The 19,007-nt window shown below is 35.2% G+C and overlaps 1 protein-coding gene across 2 annotated transcripts in view; it reads left to right on the plus strand.

Annotated features, from left to right (window-relative positions):
- PXDN (peroxidasin) overlaps positions 1-19,007 on the plus strand; it is an 80,727-nt gene that overhangs the window by 57,501 nt on the left and 4,219 nt on the right. For both annotated transcript variants that reach the window (XM_057371831.1, XM_057371841.1), the window contains 5 exons: positions 3,131-4,634; positions 5,452-5,586; positions 7,978-8,186; positions 15,811-15,931; positions 18,297-18,429. In XM_057371831.1, the coding sequence (XP_057227814.1) occupies positions 3,131-4,634; positions 5,452-5,586; positions 7,978-8,186; positions 15,811-15,931; positions 18,297-18,429 (2,102 nt within the window). The remainder of the gene's footprint in view (positions 1-3,130; positions 4,635-5,451; positions 5,587-7,977; positions 8,187-15,810; positions 15,932-18,296; positions 18,430-19,007) is intronic.

Here is a 19,007-nt window from a genome sequence, read left to right on the forward strand (position 1 = left end):
TGATACTGGAAATTCCGTTTGCAACTAGAGCTTGCTTTTGAGACCTACAGAATCCAAAGAAACCTGGCTTTTAGGAAAACTTGAATAATAAAACAAATCTGTTTTCATTTAAATCGCCTAACACTCAGATTTTTTGATAGTAATTTTTGTCCTGATTTGATTTGATTTGATTTGATTTGATTTGATTTGATTTGATTTGATTTTGAAATGCAGAGCCAAATGGAAGGTGTTATTTACCACTTTTGCATAGGGAACAGTTGTGAAACATGACAGTTTTCCCTTCAGAGATTTTTTTTCTGTTGTTAAACTTTTGAATATCCCAAGGAAAGACTATGGAGCCAAATTCTCTGCAGTGCCAGACTGTGTAACAAGGAGAATGGCCATAAGTTGCTGCTTTGGAGGTTCAGATTAGATTTTAGGAATCAGTTTCTCACCAGAAGGCCAGTGCAGCACTGAAACAACTAATTCAGAAAGGTGGGGTAGTCTCAGACTTTGAAGGTTTTCAAGCCCCATAGAACACATATACAGCTGAGCTGATCTAGTGCTGGAAACAGCTCTATTTCAAGCAGGAGTTTGATCGGGATAAGAGGTCCCTTATAATTGATATTTCTATGACTTTAAGGAACATCTTTCTTGCACTTTGAAAAAAAAAGCAAAGGTAATATGTGAATTGAGCTTCTAAGCACTGGAAATGCTCAGCACCCAGCCATTTAGAGTTATTGCCTACCATGTGAGGGGTAATTAAAGATTAGCAACTGGCATCAGAAAGCCAGCATCTAATCCATAATGAGATATTACATCCCACTTGAACTTCTAAAGAGAGAACCTGAGCCTTTTATTTTAAATTACTACTGAAGGTCATTCCACCCAGAAGATTCACAGTCAAGTTTTGCTCACAACTTGACTTCAGAAATGGGGGTGGCAACCAGGATAACCATGAATGTTTATTTGAATGAATAATGATCGTAAAGAAAGAGCTCCATAATGAATGAGAGTCATTTAAACAGGAGTGTTATTATAAAGAAAATAAATTTTCTGGGTGTAGTTCTAGAATTAAACTGCTGTGGGAGCCAGGATATTTTAATATAGTATCAATAATATCCTCAAAGAGTGAATTTTGCTGCATTACCCAGTGGCACTTAGAGGTTTTGCTCTGTGGTTTGTTTTWCTTTTTTGTAGTATGGAATATTCCAAAATAATTTCTGTACGTCTACATGAGCATGTTAGCTTTGCCTAATGTAAGCACTAAGTATCTGAAATCTGTGCTTTGGCTTGTAAACCATGTAGAGTACTTATAGCCTGAGGCTGAGAAAACAGCTTCTCTGGCTGAGCACAGGTCCTGTTCCAGCTGGGCAGCTGTGAGCAACCCAGTCCYTTTCAAGGCAAAGACAAAGCTGGTCGTTCGGTGGTTCGTTTGCAATTGCCCTGCATTGTGGAAGCTGGCAGATAACCAGTTGTGCCAGGCACACGTTTATGTGATGAATTTAGACGAAAGTCGCTGTCTTTGCTGGCACACTGGCACTGAGTTCAGGACTAGAAGCAACATTTCCCAACTGTGTGCAGTTAACCGGTACCAACCTCTTGCAAAACTGCATTARGTTCATATTCTTGAGTGTTTCCCATCATGCTGGGACCCCCTCAAGCCTATGGGAGTACACTACCACTCTACACTCTCTCATTTCCTTTTTTTCTCCTTTGCATTTGTACTGCTTGTTTGGTTTTATTCCTGACTGCAAACTTTCCTGATCAAGATCCATGGTGGTGGATGATGGTTTCTAGTTAGCTAAATGTACRTCTACACTGCCAGATACTGCACCTCCTGGAATCTCTCCTGGTTCCTGAAACATCGTTTATCCACACTCTATACACACTAGTACTCATGGTGTGTCTTTTGCCTTTTGCTTTGGATCAGCAGATCCCATTTGAAGTTGTCCCCACTTCCTGTGCTTTGGTGTGATTTGTGATACGGTCTTGAACAGTGTGATTTTTTTTCAATGGAAATGAAAAATCAGGTCCAGGAGTACAAAGTAAAGATTTTCTGAAGGAAACCTACTGCTGGGTACAGTAGCCACATCTTACTCAGAAGCAAAAGTTTCACTTTACTGACACATTTCTTGTGTTGATCTACACAAATTGATAATGGAATGAATTACTTCCCCCCCTGCCCCAAATTAAATGCAAATGTTATTCAGTAAAAATCACTTTTACAATGGTTCCTAGTAGCAAGGAAAAGGCACAGGCTGACTCTTCTGCTATTTGCAGTTACCCAACRCTATATTGGGAAGCCTTATGGTCTTCAGTTCTTGCACATGCCATCATACCACAGCAGAGATACATATGCAGCACATAACCTTGGTCTGAGGTTCTAAAAGCATAATAATAATGTATTACAGTATCTATTTTGTATGTATTATTTTTTCTATGAACTGAGAAAAAAATGCAGAAAAATGTAAGTATGTTTTAGTCCCAGAGGTGAATGGTATAGATTGCAGAGGAAACCTGTGCCTAACACTGCTTTTCTATAGAAGCTTGTCCAGGGTAATGTGAATATGAGTTATTCCCCAATGTTTGTTCTAGGTACCATTCCCCATTTGGCTCTATGGCTGGTGWTTTGTTTTKTTTTTTTTCATTGACMTTTTTTTCTTAAAATTCTGCAACTTTCACTGTAATGAAGCAGAACAAAATAGTAATGTTCAGTGAATTAGCAAGTCTCAAAAGCTAGTCTTGAAGTCCATGTAAATATTGCTGACATTTTTAAAACTGCTTTTACTAACATGAGGAAAATGTTCTATTTGTCTCAACATGAGCCTTTTATTTCTGAAAATATCTCTGCTTTCCTAAGTGATCAAATAAGTAACAGGCTGCTTTCGTAATAAGTTGTAAAAGTTGCACTTGAATTGGCATTTTAGAAAGTTTCCTCCTGACCTAGTAGTGGTCAAGCTGGTCAAATGCTCTAATGCTCCAGTATGATTATTATTGTTATTTTCTAAAAATCGGGAGTGTTTAATCTCGTGGGAAATGTAAAATWAAAKRAAAAGTAAAATAGCATTTAAARTAAGTTCATGATCTGTGAAGGACCATGAATCTAAGAATTCTCTGATTTTTCTCTTTCTTTCTTTTCCGGTTTCAGGTTATCACTATAATGACCTTGTATCCCCACAGTACTTGAGTCTGATAGCCAATCTGTCAGGCTGTACAGCCCATCGACGCGTGAACAACTGCTCAGATATGTGCTTCCACCAGAAGTACAGGACACACGATGGAACATGCAACAACCTTCAGCATCCCATGTGGGGTGCTTCTCTGACAGCTTTTGAACGCCTSTTAAAGTCAGTCTATGAAAATGGATTTAATTTGCCTCGGGGAATTGAACCCAGAAGACTCTCCAATGGCTACGCACTCCCAATGCCTCGCTTGGTTTCAACGACTCTGATCGGGACGGAAACTGTCACTCCTGATGACCAGTACACTCACATGCTCATGCAGTGGGGTCAGTTTCTTGACCATGACCTTGACCTCACCGTGGCTGCRCTAAGTGAGGCCAGGTTTTCGGATGGTCAGCATTGCAGTACTGTTTGTACAAATGATCCTCCATGCTTTTCTATCATGATACCACCAAACGATCCCAGAGTTCGCAATGGTGCTCGCTGCATGTTTTTCGTCCGCTCCAGTCCRGTTTGTGGAAGCGGCATGACATCTCTCCTGATGAATTCTGTGTATCCACGAGAACAGATCAACCAGCTRACTTCATACATTGATGCATCCAATGTGTACGGCAGTTCAGACCACGAAGCACTGGAAATCAGAGACTTGGCGAGTCAAAGGGGTCTTCTGAGGCAAGGCATTGTACAGAGATCTGGCAAGCCCCTGCTTCCATTTGCCACTGGCCCACCAACAGAGTGTATGAGAGATGAAAATGAGAGCCCAATACCCTGCTTTTTGGCTGGTGATCAGCGCTCTAACGAACAGTTGGGTCTTACCAGCATCCACACATTGTGGTTTAGAGAACACAACAGAATTGCCACAGAGCTACTAAAACTCAATCCACACTGGGACGGTGACACAATATATCATGAAACACGTAAAATTGTTGGTGCAGAAATGCAACACATAACWTTTAGCCACTGGCTCCCTAAGATCTTTGGAGAGGTAGGCATGAAGATGCTTGGAGAATATAAGGGTTATGATCCCAGTGTTAATTCTGGCATAACTAATGAGTTTGCAACTGCCGCTTTTAGGTTTGGTCACACACTCATTAATCCTTTTCTGTATCGACTGGATGAAAACTTTGAACCTATTCCACAAGGCCATCTACCTCTTCATAAGGCATTCTTCTCTCCATTTCGGATTGTAAATGAAGGAGGCATTGATCCGCTTCTAAGGGGATTTTTTGGTGTTGCTGGTAAGATGCGTGTCCCGTCACAATTACTCAATACAGAATTAACAGAAAGACTCTTCTCCATGGCACGTACTGTGGCTTTAGATCTGGCAGCTATGAATATTCAGAGAGGCAGAGATCATGGAATTCCTCCCTACCATGATTTTAGAGTTTACTGTAATCTTTCTTCAGCTCAGACTTTTGAAGATCTGAAAAATGAAATTAAGAATCCTGAAATCAGGGAGAAACTTAGCAGGTGAGCCTGAGGTGAAGAAAAAGTCAATTATCTAAATAATGTGCATGCAAAAACAGTAGCTAAATGTCTGATTAGAAAAAGATACTTGTTAAGAAAGACTTAGAGGGATATTTTGAGAAACTTACAGAAAATAAATCAGTACCAGAAAATACATGTTAACAATTTCCATGTGCAGATAATTTCTCTACTTACACATCTCTGTGAACAATAAGAAATTAATATATACTGTATGTGTTCATGAAATTATTAATTTGAAATGCCATTTGTTAATGGTGTTAAATAGGAGTGCTATTTCAGTGTAAGGTCATATTAAATGCCAGCTTCATGCAAGTATTTAGATGTTCAGTTCCATTAATTCCATACAGTGAAACAAATATCAGTATCATTCACTGTATTGTCTTGTATCCTTCACKACTAGTAATCAGTTCTTTAGAGCTTCAGTGAAGTTAAGTCTACATCTACCTGCYACCCCTAGCTTATCTGCCTAAAACTAAAGAATTAGTCTCAGCTACAGTAATAGAAACAGTATGTAGAGAGGGACAGGAAAGAGAAGCTATAAAAAAGAAACAATTCCAAGAAATCAGAAGAAAACTACTAATAGAAAAGAAATTGCAAGGTAGACGTACAGATCCACATGGTGTATACAACCTGCATTGCAGGATTTTGTGCATAAACACCCACAGGTTACTCATAAAAGATTTAGCACTATTTCATTTTTTCCTGTGAGTTATTTGTATCTCTTACTCTTAACTTCACTATGTACTGATTATTTTGTAAATATATTTGTTATTCAGCATTTGTGTTTTTCAATTTATAGGCTGTATGGCTCCCCACTGAACATAGACCTATTTCCTGCTCTAATGGTGGAAGACTTAGTTCCAGGGAGCCGACTGGGGCCGACTTTGATGTGTCTGTTAAGCACACAGTTCAGGCGCATTCGGGATGGAGACAGGTACATTGAAATACCATGGAAACCAAAACGAATTTTAAATTAAGGATGCTTAATAGCAGTTACAATGTCATGCTTGCAAAACCAACTTGGTTTTATGTGAATTTATGGTTTTAAAATATAATTTAAAAGATRAAGAATACAGGTCTAAAATATTGTTAGTAGCCATGATTCTTTATTAATTCTGTTACTTTTTATGGTGAATGTCRTACTGGTCTCCAAAAGCACAACAGCCAACACATGCTGTATTTCATTTTGCCAGATGTTCAAGTCACTTACATTTTTGAAAAGTGCATGATACTTCTATTATTGTTACTTAGTTATTTTATTGGCAAAGAAATTGCAGTTGTTACTTAGACATAGGTTGCAACAGTATCACTCTGTATATATAACTCCTATGCATACTACAATACAAGCAGTCTGTGCCCCAAAAGAGTACTAAAAGCAGACAGGTTAATCAAAAGAACACAATTTGATAGTTGTTTCTGATTTACTTTATATGCACATTGTAAGCAATTTCTCATTTTCAGTTTTTAGAGTACCTGAAATAAGAGAACAGTCATTTTTCTTGTCACAACAGCCAGATGTTCGCACCCTTCCAGAATACTCGTTCAGCATCTGAAAGTCAATGTTTCCCTAATTTTAACATAATTTATGACCTAGAATTCTGTTCTTTTCATGSTGTGAGAGTACAAAGATGTAGGCTGATTAATCCCATCCAAATGACAGGAAAACAGAGGAAGAATTAGGAAATTAGATTTGATTCACTTTATTTAATGTTATTTTCTTGAATTAAGTTACTAAATTGGTACTTAGGWTATTATAAAGGCTTTTTTTGTTTTGTAGTCAATAACCCAAACCTTTCTGTATGCTTTTTTAAAAGAAAACCTAAATTTTTGTATATAAAATATGTTAAAAAAAATTAAGCTGTGAACCGTAGAATTCTCATGCTTGGCAGCAGAGAGAGTAAAAGGAGAAGAAATATATTTAGTATGAGCTTCAGGTTGCCRGTGACAAGCACCTGTTTGTGTCACAACAGAACATCTATACTGCTTTTTGTTTGTATCTATTTACAATTTTTTAGCAAAAGCAATTTTTTCTGTTTTGTTTTGGTTTGGTTTGGTTTTGTTTTGTTTTCTGAAACAACATTTAGAAWCTATAGGAAAACATTGAATATTTAGGAAATGGGATTCTGCTGTCCAAGGAATACAAATATTTTGAAGCAACATGCCAGCAAATAGTAAAATTTTATTATACTTAATGAAAGCAACTCAGTTCTTTGAAAAGCCTTTTCAATGGGCAGAGGATCAAAGCTGATAACACCATGTAAAGCAAGTGTATCTATGCATAAAAAAGAAGCGATGTCTGAAGGGAGCCTAACTTATGTCAAGATGCAAATTTCAGAATCTRATCCCAGTACTTGGAAATTCATTGGCCACTGTCCAATACTAGAGAATGTTACACTAAATAGGTAAAAATGTAATTTGTTGACCATTCTTCTATGTTTACTATAACACTGGTTTTGATTTTCCATAAAGATTTCAAAAAACATTTTCATAAAGCTTCAAAAGAGACTCTTTTTTTGTTTGTTTAAAATAGGTAGGGAAAAACGTATCAATATTGATACAGCTTTAGGAGACAAACTACATCACRGTGAGCAATTCTTATGTGCTAGAATGATCTAAAATGTTTTCAAATTCTGGACAGTAACTTAAGAAATTTTCTAGGTGAAGCTTGCTTTTGTATTAATGTATTCTTTATATTTGCTATTGATAATAGGCTTTTAGCCCTTCATGTATGAAAAACAAAGTTTTTGAAACCGTAGTGTTTCCTTCTTGAATATAATGAATTAACTGAGCATGTATTAGAAACTCCCTGAATCAATATAATCATAAAAATAGTTAAACAGGAGAAAAATTCCTTAGTACATTAAATCATCTCACTTGTCTTGCTAGTAAAGTAGGTATAGATTAACCATTTTTCTAATGTTAGTGACTTAATCAAAATATTTTCATAACCACTGGAAAGTTGCCTACAGAAAGAAATTATGGTCATTTGCGTTTCTTCCTTAAAAGAATCCAAAACTTGGTAATCTGGTGCCATTTTAGATGTCCAGAGACACCCAGGATGTGGAAATGAGACTAGAAGAGAAATCAAAGAATTTGTTGAAGACTTCAGCCATTTCAGAGTGTCAGCATGACACCAGCTAGGGCTGAAGTGACACCAGGAACTTACATATTTGCATTTGGATCAGTCTCTTGATACAATGTAAAATGGAGAACAGGAGTCATCTAAGTTAATTAATTTCATTCTTAGCAGTATTGAAATATCTTTGAAAAACTGCCTCTTGTTTTTTTTTCACTGGCAAACTTGTCTTTTTCTGTGAGATTACAGGTTATGGTATGAAAACCCTGGTGTGTTCACRCCTGCTCAGCTCACTCAGATCAAGCAGACATCTCTTGCCAGAGTTCTGTGTGACAATGGTGACAACATAACCAGGGTACAGCATGATGTGTTTAAGGTGGCTGAGTTCCCACATGGATATAGTAGCTGTGAAGATATTCCCAAACTGGACCTCAGGATGTGGCAAGATTGCTGTGAAGGTCTGTATCGAGGTGGATTCAGGAGCAGTGATGTTTGTGCAGTTTCATTAATGTCTCTTTTATTTKAACAAGGTATTTTACTATTTCTTGAGTTTTGTTGAGATGGTACAAATTCCAATCTGAAGTATCGCCCCTGTAAAGTGGGAAATCATTCCATATTTTATATTAAATAAATACTGTATGAAAATAGCATAAATTTGAGCATTACATGGTGTAGATACTTTTTTACTTGTTTTCTTTCTTTTGTGGATAAATATTCTTGTTCACTGCCATCTCCTTCAAAAGGTAGGAGCGTGGGGTGGTTTATTTTTCCTGAAAAATAAGCTTTTTTTTTCTCCTGAAATAGGATTTACTTAGCTGCATGAAGCACAGGACACTGCTTGGTGGCCTGTATCTTGGCTTCTGTCTCACAGATTTTCTGCGTGGCCTCTCTTCAGCCATCATCACATCAGACTTCACTGCAGCTGTAACATAGTTAGAATCYGTTCCCAAGAGAATCTTCTGGATCATGCAGAATGATTTTCAGTAGCATCAACAACAAAATGCTTCCGAGGACGATGACCTCTCTTTTTTGAGATCTCCTTGACAATGTTGTTATCATTTTCTTTGGACAAAATTCAAATGACATGCCCAGGCTGTAAAAGTATATTCAGGAATTTTGAAAACTTTACTCTTGAACTCTGACTTTCGAGAAATTGCTGTCAAATTACTGGTATGAAAAACCTTGCTCTCATTTGAGAGGATAATGATAGAATTAGCTGATAATTATTGGATTAGTGATTTCCCTAGTTTATTTCAGTACCRATATCTTGTAGATTTGCTGATGAAAGGTATCCACATCTGTGTTCTTCATCTTTTCTATTGCTGATTTTCTTGAGTTTGCTGCTGCTGAGTAGGCTATTCAATATTCTGTTGAAAGATATGCATGAATAAAGAGCTGGTGCATTGCATTTTTGAGAGAAGWCACAATCTTCCACCAGTGTCTTGTYTCTTTAACTCTTTTGCTAAGATATAATTGTCCACAGTGACAAAGTTCTTTCATGATATGGCTCAGARTTTAAGGCAGAAGGTAAAAGTTAAACTGATGGAAGATGTCTCTTCAGTCTGCTACAGATATAGTAAATATTCAGGAAGGATTTCAAGTAGTGTGACTGTACCATAAGAACAAACTCATATATCATTGACAATTAAAAAAGTAGATRGAGATTTCTTATTCAAAGTTACTGCATAACTTAACTTTTAAACAAATGACTGCATTGTCTTGTCCAGTAAACAAGTCTTTAAAAAAAATMATTCTCTAAGAAAATTCTTCTTTAGAAGACTGTTCAAAATGTCAGTTATGTGTGTGAGACTAGCAGAAATAAATAATTTCAATTTCAATAAGATCTTGCACAATATCTGCCATATATAATAACTTTCAGGTCTTAATCTAATTTTTACAACTTTTTTTTTTAATTATTTGGATTTATTTAAACAATATTTACCAGGTTTGCCATTCCCAAATTAATGAAAATAGCTTATAAAAAGCTAGATATTACACACTGTAATTTTAATACTGTCTTTCATAATCTCTTCAAAAATTCTCTGATATATGCCAGAAACATTGGGAGAAAATCAATTATCACTCTTTAAATGCTTTACCATAAATAAAGCACATTCTACGAGTTCAGGAGAAGTTCACTTTGCCATGGTTCATGAAAATTGACAGACAGCTTCACAAATACAGTTTTTATATTGATTTGGAAAAATAGTAAAACTGTTCTGAGAAATTATGTGTTGATTCTCTAAATGTTATGTTATCACTGAGCCTTTTAGAGCAGATGTTATCTTTGGAAAATCTTCAGAGTATTCTTGTATTCAGCAGCCTGGCTTGTACTTTAACTCAAGAAAGCTGCTAGCAGAGAGTACTACTGGATGCAGTACAGTTAAACAACTGCCAAGCAAAAGAAAGGGTAACTAATTACTGTTTGTAAAAAAAAAATTGCCTACTTGTATCCCCCTTTTTTTAACTCCTGAAGCCTTATAGGGGTTAATGAAGAAAAAACAAAAATATGCATSGCTTGAACTGCTTTCTTGCATGGATGAATGACTGTGATGTTTTCTGGGGAAATCCAGTTTAAGCAACTGATGTAAAAAATTTCTTTCCTTCTGTGGCCACCATTCCTCTGAGTTGGGGTCATACACTCAGGAACGCCTTTACTTTGAGTTGAATACATTGTGGGGGTTTGTTTATTTGAATTTATTATAGTTTATTATTTAAAAGAAAAAAAAAAAAACCTTCTTCATGTTTAAAAAGCATCTAATGATTTTATAATTAAAATTATCCTAAGTTAAAATTTCAAGTAAAGAATATTGCTCATTGCACTTTATGCATGTTTCATAAGTGACCCATGTGTTCAGCTGATTCAGCCTGGTTAAAAACATCTGGTTTTGTTGTGCTTCCTGTTTTGTTCAAGGTCAAAATAGTTTTCCATATGAAGAATAGAAAAATTTCTTAGTTACAAAAAGCTGCCTTGTGGATTTTTTGAGTAAAGCTAGTATTAACTTCTTACAAAGCAAAGCATTATTCCTCTTTATAATAACAAAATGAGATTACCTTTAGATTGTAGTTGGCAAATTGTACAAGAAAATTACTAGTTTATGACAGCAAAAAGTAGGGGTTGCACTGAAATACGCGTTTTCTTCTGTTTTCCTTTACTTTCTACCTTTCTTTGTCTTGTCAGAGATGATGAGTAATTGAGTGATTTGATGCAGSTCTTTATTTAGCAAAGAGTGCTTGAGCTTTAGATTTTCCAAACAAAAGAGCTTTATTTCAAGCTCTCCAGTGCAAAAAGTGTATTTAGAATTTCTTTTTTTTTTAAGTAATCAGTGTATGCTTTCATGATTCCTCAAATGTGAGTCCTTAAAAGTTTCGCACTTTTTGGGTTTGTTGTGTTTTGGTTTGGTTTTTGTAAGTTGAAATAAATAAAAAAAAAATCTTTAACCTTTTGTTTTATGTCAAAACCYATGAGGTTTTCACATGGACCCAGGAGGACAATGGACAATGACCCTGGAGGAAGTGATTCAGATAAGATGCAAATCATCCTCATAAGTGTAAACTGATTTAGGATGATTTTTCTAACTGTTTCTCAGTTAGGAAACAGCATATCTCCTCTGTCAGATATTGTTCTTTTTGTTTGTTTGTTTGTTTAATTCAGGAATACAGCTTTATACAAATTATGATCAAACATGTTTAAATCCCACTGAATTTCATTAGAARAGTTAAGACATGTTCTTAGTCTGAATGCTTTTATCCATGGTCCTTCCGTAGATTGGACCTATATTTATGAGCTCTTGTGTTTTAAGACCAGAGGAACAGTTATGCTGTATATAGCTTCTCTACTGACAACATTTATTTCTTACTATGCACTTCTCATTATGCCCTTTAACCTTCAATGAAAATACTAAACAGCTCTGAGCTAAGCACTAAATTCTCTGGACTATAGTGGAAATAACGTTTTAAAATGTTAGCAGAAATCTCTGTGAGACTGGAAGTTCTTTTATGACAAAGGAAATTGTTCTCCAAGAACTTCTCAAAATGCCAAAATGATGTGATTTATGCCTGAAAAGATTTTCTCTTTACCCAGAACTTGTTTACTTCAGTCAAGTCATGTATTTTTGCTTTCTACATTCWAATGTATCTTTTTACATTTAAATTTACATTTAAAGACAGTGTTTGTTAGCTTAAGAACTCAATCCATGCCAGGCTACTAAAATAAAGTTTCAGGGTCTATAATTTTAAGGATTGCATCCTTTTTAATCTTTGARTGGAAGTACATTTAATGAAGGCCAGTATTTTTGTATGATTACAAATTTTACTAAGAGAATCTAGTTTACTAAGTTTCTAATTTACTAAGAATTAATTTGTATTTAATCCAAACCAAAAATATTTTATTTTTCTCAGGTATCTGTGATCAATGAAATACAATTCTAGATCATAAATATAAAACCAAGAGACATAATGTATGACATTGCTTTGTCTTTGCTACCAGAAGTTTCGTGACAGTAGTTGCCATCCCTGGTGAAAAGCAACAGGGAAGCAATAGGCTTCAATCATCGTGTTTAAATTAAAAGTCCTGAACAAGTTGCCAGATCTGTCGAAGTCCCACTGCTGGCAATAAAGAGATGACTCTAGAAGACAGTCAGGCTGCAATCTCRACTTATGTCAGTGTTCATTGACTGTAAAATCAACATGGGTGGGAAAGCATCCCAATTGAAGTGTCCCAGTGACTTCTACAGATCCAGGCAGCTGGAGGATTTCCTTCTTTCCTGTGGACTGTTGCTGCCTTTCTAAGACACATTGACTTCACGGTCTAGTGGGCAGGACAGTTCTTAGGGTCTTCATTTTAATAACTGCCTTGTATTTTTCCATCTGAAATTACTTTCCCTTACCAATTTCTATTCCAAAAGCTGCATGTTTTTGATCTTCAGAATCCTCTAACTAGTCTTATTTAATTTTTCTGCTGGAGAGGTGGTATTTGCCTTGATTTGATGTCAAGAACCTTGTTTCTCCTCTATCTACCTGCAGACTTTCCAAGACCTATTCAGATAATGAAGGCATGATATGTTTTTRAATATCTTTAGTCTATCATTAGCTACGTTTTAACAAATTGGACATTTGCTACAACATCTGAACCTTCTAGTTCTGGTAGCAGACTCATCTCTAAGCTTGGTCTGGGAGCTTTGAGATCAACTACAGGAAACATCTTTTTTCCTAAATTTCTCCCGTATAGCAGCTGCCAGATGACAGTCTGGGTTATTACTTCATCTTCTACCTTCTATACAGTTTTTTTTCAGATGTTTAAGTAATGTTTATACAAAATACATCTGTTCTGATCTGAGCAGAGTGCTGCTGGATTTTGGACCACCACATTACATTTTTTCTGATGTTTAATTTATCTTTTTGTTAGAAAGTCTTATTCAGAACAAATGAAGAGATGCAGTAGAAGGTGAAGGGTTGTGGCCCATTTTGGCAGTAACAAAACTAGCTATTTTGAGTTAAGGCTTAATTTCCTGTGAAAAGGAATGTTGTGCAATTTTTAAGTAGCTGTTTTGTGAAAACATCTACTCAAARAAAGTCTTTTTACATCAGATATTTTCAGTGTTTCTCCACCCTTTTACTGCTCCCACTGGTATGTCTACAAGTTCTTAMTACAAATACTTATAGTAACAGCAGCTTAATTCACTACAATAAATCTTGGAGAATCAAACTAGTGCTTTTCTTCACATTTCCTCAGCCTTTCAAATAGCTTTGTTTTAATCTACCATTAAATTAATTCTCCATGGCCTTGGTTTTGAGGAGTGATTCATAGGGAATTAACAGTGCTCAGTAATTCTCTGTCAAGTATTTGCTCTCCAATTTACATTATTGTTGCATTTTTTAGATCTTGTGAGAAACAGGAGATTTTCTCAAGATGTGGACATGGCTTCCATATACAAATGGAAATGCCAGTTTCTTTATGGAAAGTGTTRTTTCAAATGGGTTGACCAGGCAGGTGGTGGAGGACTCATCATCCCTGAAATGTTRAAGAAGTGACTGGATCTGGCACTTGAGGCCATGGTGTAGTTGACAAGGTGGTGTTTGGTCAAAGCTTGGATCTGATGGTATCAGGAGTCTTTTCCAACACAAATGATTCTGTGATTCTACGTGATTCTGTGAATGGATCAGCTTGACATTTACAGTGTAACAATACCTAACTTCTGAAAGAAAAAGCTGTCCATAGAGAAAAAAAATTCTTAGGTTGCTTTTAAACATTTACTTTATCTGCAGAAAGTTAATTGGAATGGGTATAGCTAATTTGGGGACATTTTAGTTAGATGATTTTAGTTAGAGATTTTGTGATACTCAGGATARCATTAAGCAACACATTGCTTTAAGAAAGAAATTTCTCTGACCAAAATGAGTTCTTTCTTCAGGAACCCTTCAGTGAGATCTTTTTTCTCACCATACTAAATATAGAAGTGTYTAAGGGTGTTCAAAAATGCCTTCATGCAGAGCATCTTACAGACACATCAGACTGTTCCCATCTGAAAGAGTTTACTTTCTGAGTGGACAGACAGTGAGGAGGGTTTGTGGGAAACAGTGGAACACACATGAAGAATGAGCAATATCTTGGCAGTAAATACYATTAAGTTCTTTGGTGGGTGCTGTTATTATAGGAGGAAAATAATGCATTTTTTTCAAGAATGGGATAAACCTCAAGGAAAGAAAATGGAAGGGGAATTGTGGATAAATTGTGTTCAAGAATGATCTGTAGATACTGTTTTTGAACAGAAAATCAATCAGTACTTTTTTTTTAGTCAGTCACCTTTTTGWTTGTGTCTTAAAGGATATTAAGCCATTAAGACAAACTTGGTTTTCCTAACAGGGAAATTTTAATAGTCTAACTTAAATAAATGTCCAGCCCAATTTAAAGTAGTCCAAAATACCTTATTTTGTATAATCAGAGCAACCTTACATTTGTTGCTCTAGTTGCTTATTTCAGCAATRTTTATAGACTTGAAACTTTTGCAATAACTTGTGTTAATTCCTTCGGTATGCAATCCAAATTCCCGAAAATTACTTTGTAAATATTATTGACTTTCTGATTTCATTTGTTTTGGTGCAAATTAAGAGAAACRTTATGGAAAAATTACTCTTTTTCATGTTCCTTGCTTTCATGACTCATATTGCTAATACCAGACTTAGCTGGGGAATGTCTATGGCATCCTCTATTTAGGCTTTCCCTTCTGTTTTAGCAGATTCTGCTTCTAGCAGTTGATCACTCAGTTTGTACCTGCTTCAGCTTGGCCCATTATAACCTTTAGGTTTAAAGCTGCTGTGAACAGAAATGAGAAAACTTCTMTTTTCTCATTGTCTCCTCTCTCAAGTGCTGTTGCAGTTTTGTTTTGTTTTCCTTTTCTTTTTCAAATGGGACTCTTTCCAAATACTCACTGTGTTTGGAAGGCTAAATAATGTGAACTGGAAGAAAGAAATACTTGATCTTGTGAATACATCCTCTTWGGATCTCAGGAGATTTCTGTCATAGACCATTCTCAGGCTTGAGATTTTTGCTCTTTAGTGGAAAGCATTTTAGGGTCTGGTGATACCTTCAAATTCCTCAGATTTGGAGATAGAACTCATCTTATAACCTATAAAACATATCTGAAAATTTGGAATTTAATTAAAAATTCTCTTTCAGATGCCAAAAAAACCCCCAAATAATAATGCCTGGAACAGACGAGGAAGCCACAGAGTGATTTTTCTGTCATTGTTTTTCTTCATATGTAGCTGAAATAATTAAAAGCAAAGAGGGTGGAAATTTCAGAAGTAAAAAGAATTGTTAAAGTAGCACTATATAGGTTTGTGAAAATAGTATTTATTCCTCTGTTTCACTCTAAAAAGCTGGTCACATTCTCTGCATCCATCTAGCTTAAATGTTGTATCACTGAGACATACTCATCCAGCATCAACCAGTTCCAGAGAGATCAGACTGAATGTATGACTTGCCTTTACCAGTTCAGAAGACACTGCAAGACCATAATAATATTGTAACTGCTGAAATACATTGYAGTTTGTAACATGTAATTTTTTGTCCATTTTCAGACTGTAGAACCAGAGGACAGTTTAATGCATTTTCATATCACTTTCGGGGGAGACGTTCTCTTGACTACAGCTTTCAGGAGGACAAGCCCCTGAAGAAAATGAAAATGTCCAAAACAGTAAGGTGAGACTTTTTTTTTTTTTAAAAAAATAATTACAAGAAACCATTTGTTTTCAAAATGGAATTAAGCAGAACGATTTCTTTGTAAGCACGTGTCACTCTTTTCCAGTGTCTGCTTWTTCAAATTTATGATGGTTTAATTTTATTCTGACACTTCTACATACCTACTAACAATAATCTACCTTTTTTTAAAAGCTCTAATTTGTGTAAGACTCCTTGTGAGTAATAGAAGTATAGTACTTTTGTTCTTCCTGCATTTTCATGAAAAAAACTCAGTCATGAAGTGTAATTTGGAGATTTGAAATGCCACATTCCTATGATGCCTGCAGTAACTAAATTAATCTAAATTATTTCATTTCCTCTTTGGAGCTTCTAGACTCTTCAGTAGAAATAGGAGGACACCAAGTATTAATTTTGCTTGCATAAAAATTTGTGCCAATGKTTAGGATTRCTTTGGGTACCAAMATACTCARACCARGAACAGAGAACAAAAGTCCTAACAATATTGTTTATAACTCCCTAATCCTCAAAATACTGTGGCAAGGAAGTAAATCACAGTTTCAGTCACAAATGATCAGCTGCACAGGGTCCCTGCCCTTTCCMGGGAATGAAAACTTACCTGTGAATTAGTGACATGGAATGAGTTCTGCTCAAACTATTTCCTGTGAAGATCCTTCATGATGAACAAATTTGAGACATTTGAATTATAACTCTTTCTMTTCAGTGTGCATTCTTTTAGCCAAAAAAACTATCTGTTTGAGTGATGATGATGACCAAGCAGGGTCATCCACTCTGGTAAGGAAAACATCTGGACAGATTCATAAAGAACCACATGTATTTCAGCAATTTCAAATACTCTGGAGGTATTATAGTATTTGAGGACACACCATGGTTATATTTCACTTACWTGAGAAGAATCTGTACTGAAATAAAAGATCCTTTAGGTGTTTAGGATTTTAGACAAGAGAAGGCAGCAGCAAAGTATAAGCTGGTTTATAGATAATTTTAAAAGATAGGGTGCTTTGAAGTAATACTTAAAGAAGAATCTGTCTTTGCAAGTAAAATGTTAGAAAAATTTGTAAAACAACAATTCACTTTTAAAGGATGCTAGTCCCATAGTTTTAAAACTGTAAAAGGGGTTAAATTAAATTAAAATGAATGCAAGAAAAAAAAAAACCCAGTTACAATTAAGTATCAGCTTGTCTGTCTGTGTTTCAGGAATTACTGTGTTTCAGTCCARCTACTAATTAGGAATAAAAAATAGTAGCTTTACAATACTTTAATTTGAAGCATAAAGCTAAAGCAACCGCAGTCACTGAGCATTCCCATCAGTTCTCATGCTCAGTGTTGTATTTAAAATGCATTTRTGGTGAAAGTTTTTTTCTTCCYTTTTTTTTTGGCTTCTCATTTTCAATAACTTGAACAGGTGGGGAAGATTAAATATTTTGTTATACAATAGCAGCTGGTTTGCTTGAACTTTGGCATGTTATGTTGTTTAGAGTTCTTTTTCTCTAATTTAGATGTAAAACTATGGGAAGCAAAGTAGCYTGAACCCCTGCCAATAAGTGTTGCTTTAATTTATGCAGAAAGATTATAAATCCTGAGCTCTGATATATGAGAATTTCTTTGCCAGTTCAATCTTTGGATATCCCTTAGCACTGGAGATGACATGTAAACAAAATAGGAATGCCTGTATGGATTCAAGGGTCTTAATGTAATAAGTGACTTAAAAATTAGTTTTATCTATGCTTTTGAATGCATGTTTTTTTAAKTGGTGCCACTTCATTAGTTGTGGACAGTTTCTTTTGTTACTCTTTCTCATCAACARGTTGAATTGATTAACACAATTTAGTATTATACATCTGTTGTCAAATATCAGGTGGGAAATACTACAGACCTTAGACTTTAGATTTTGTGTACTATTAGTACTATTGATGCCAAATGTTAGTTAAGAATATGTTCATATCTAGAAGTACTTCTCATTTATTTATGAAACCAAACTTTCTCATTTTTAAAGTCACATGTCTTAAAAAATGTGTTTTGCTGACAAACATATAGAGGAAGAATCTATCATTCAGAAAGTGAAAGGTGATGCTCCAGAGTGTCACTGGAGCATCACTGGAGCTACTTTGTGTGTACCCCTGAATTAAATACATCATTTTTCTAAGCAGAAGAAATTCCCTGTTGCTAGTGATATTAAGAGCAATCTAGAGCACACCTGTCCCGAGTCTGTCTTCAGCGCCAGTTGGTCCATATTGTTCTGACATTTGTTGGTTGCTCTTTCACATTTTTGCTAAGTGTCCTRAAGTATCTAGCCAAATAAAAATGAATTAGATGAATATCCTGACTTGGCATTCATTTCTTGCAGTTCTGTGAAACAGAGTAAATATTTTCGTAATGCCACATCAGCAGCTAATGAAAATAGAAATGTACCCGCAGTGAATGACTTCAAAGAATTTGTTTTGGAAATGCAAAAAACTATTTCAAGCCTCAGAAATCAGGTAAGATGGTATCATGAACAGTGTCTAATTGTAGATTTAATTGATAATGTTTCCTTAACATCTGTCATTTTATGTTTTTAATATTTAGACATTCCCTGCAGACAAAACCCATCACATAGTATCTYAGGATAAAAACAACACAAAACATTGTGTGTTATTATTCTTTATTTCTGTGTTCTTTTGAAATCATACTATAATACTCTGAACTTGGGCCCTCTTTTACTTTTGAACCTGAAGCTTTGTGTAACCGTTGTAAACTAAACATAGAATTAATCTTTCTCTATAACTGTGTGTGTACTSTTAATAAAATCTTTTTCCTATTTGAAATGTAGAGAATCTGTGTAAAGAAATGATTAAAATGTAGATTTCATAAGAAGTAATATGACAGAATACAACTGTAAACATAGTTGAGATCTAAATTACTTAGGGAAGACTGTACAATGTTTACAGGTAACCTCTATTCACATAGTGGAATTCCATTTTTGAAATGTATGCCATACAGAAGTTAGTAAAAAAATCCAAGTAAACATTTGTAAGTAAGGTGTTTAAAAAAATTTAAAATTCTCTTCCTTTCCAAA

This window comes from Malurus melanocephalus, unplaced genomic scaffold (assembly GCF_030028575.1).
Source record: "Malurus melanocephalus ecotype Western Australia unplaced genomic scaffold, MMel_1.1 scaffold_6, whole genome shotgun sequence".
In the NCBI taxonomy this organism is placed as follows: Eukaryota; Metazoa; Chordata; class Aves; order Passeriformes; family Maluridae; genus Malurus; species Malurus melanocephalus.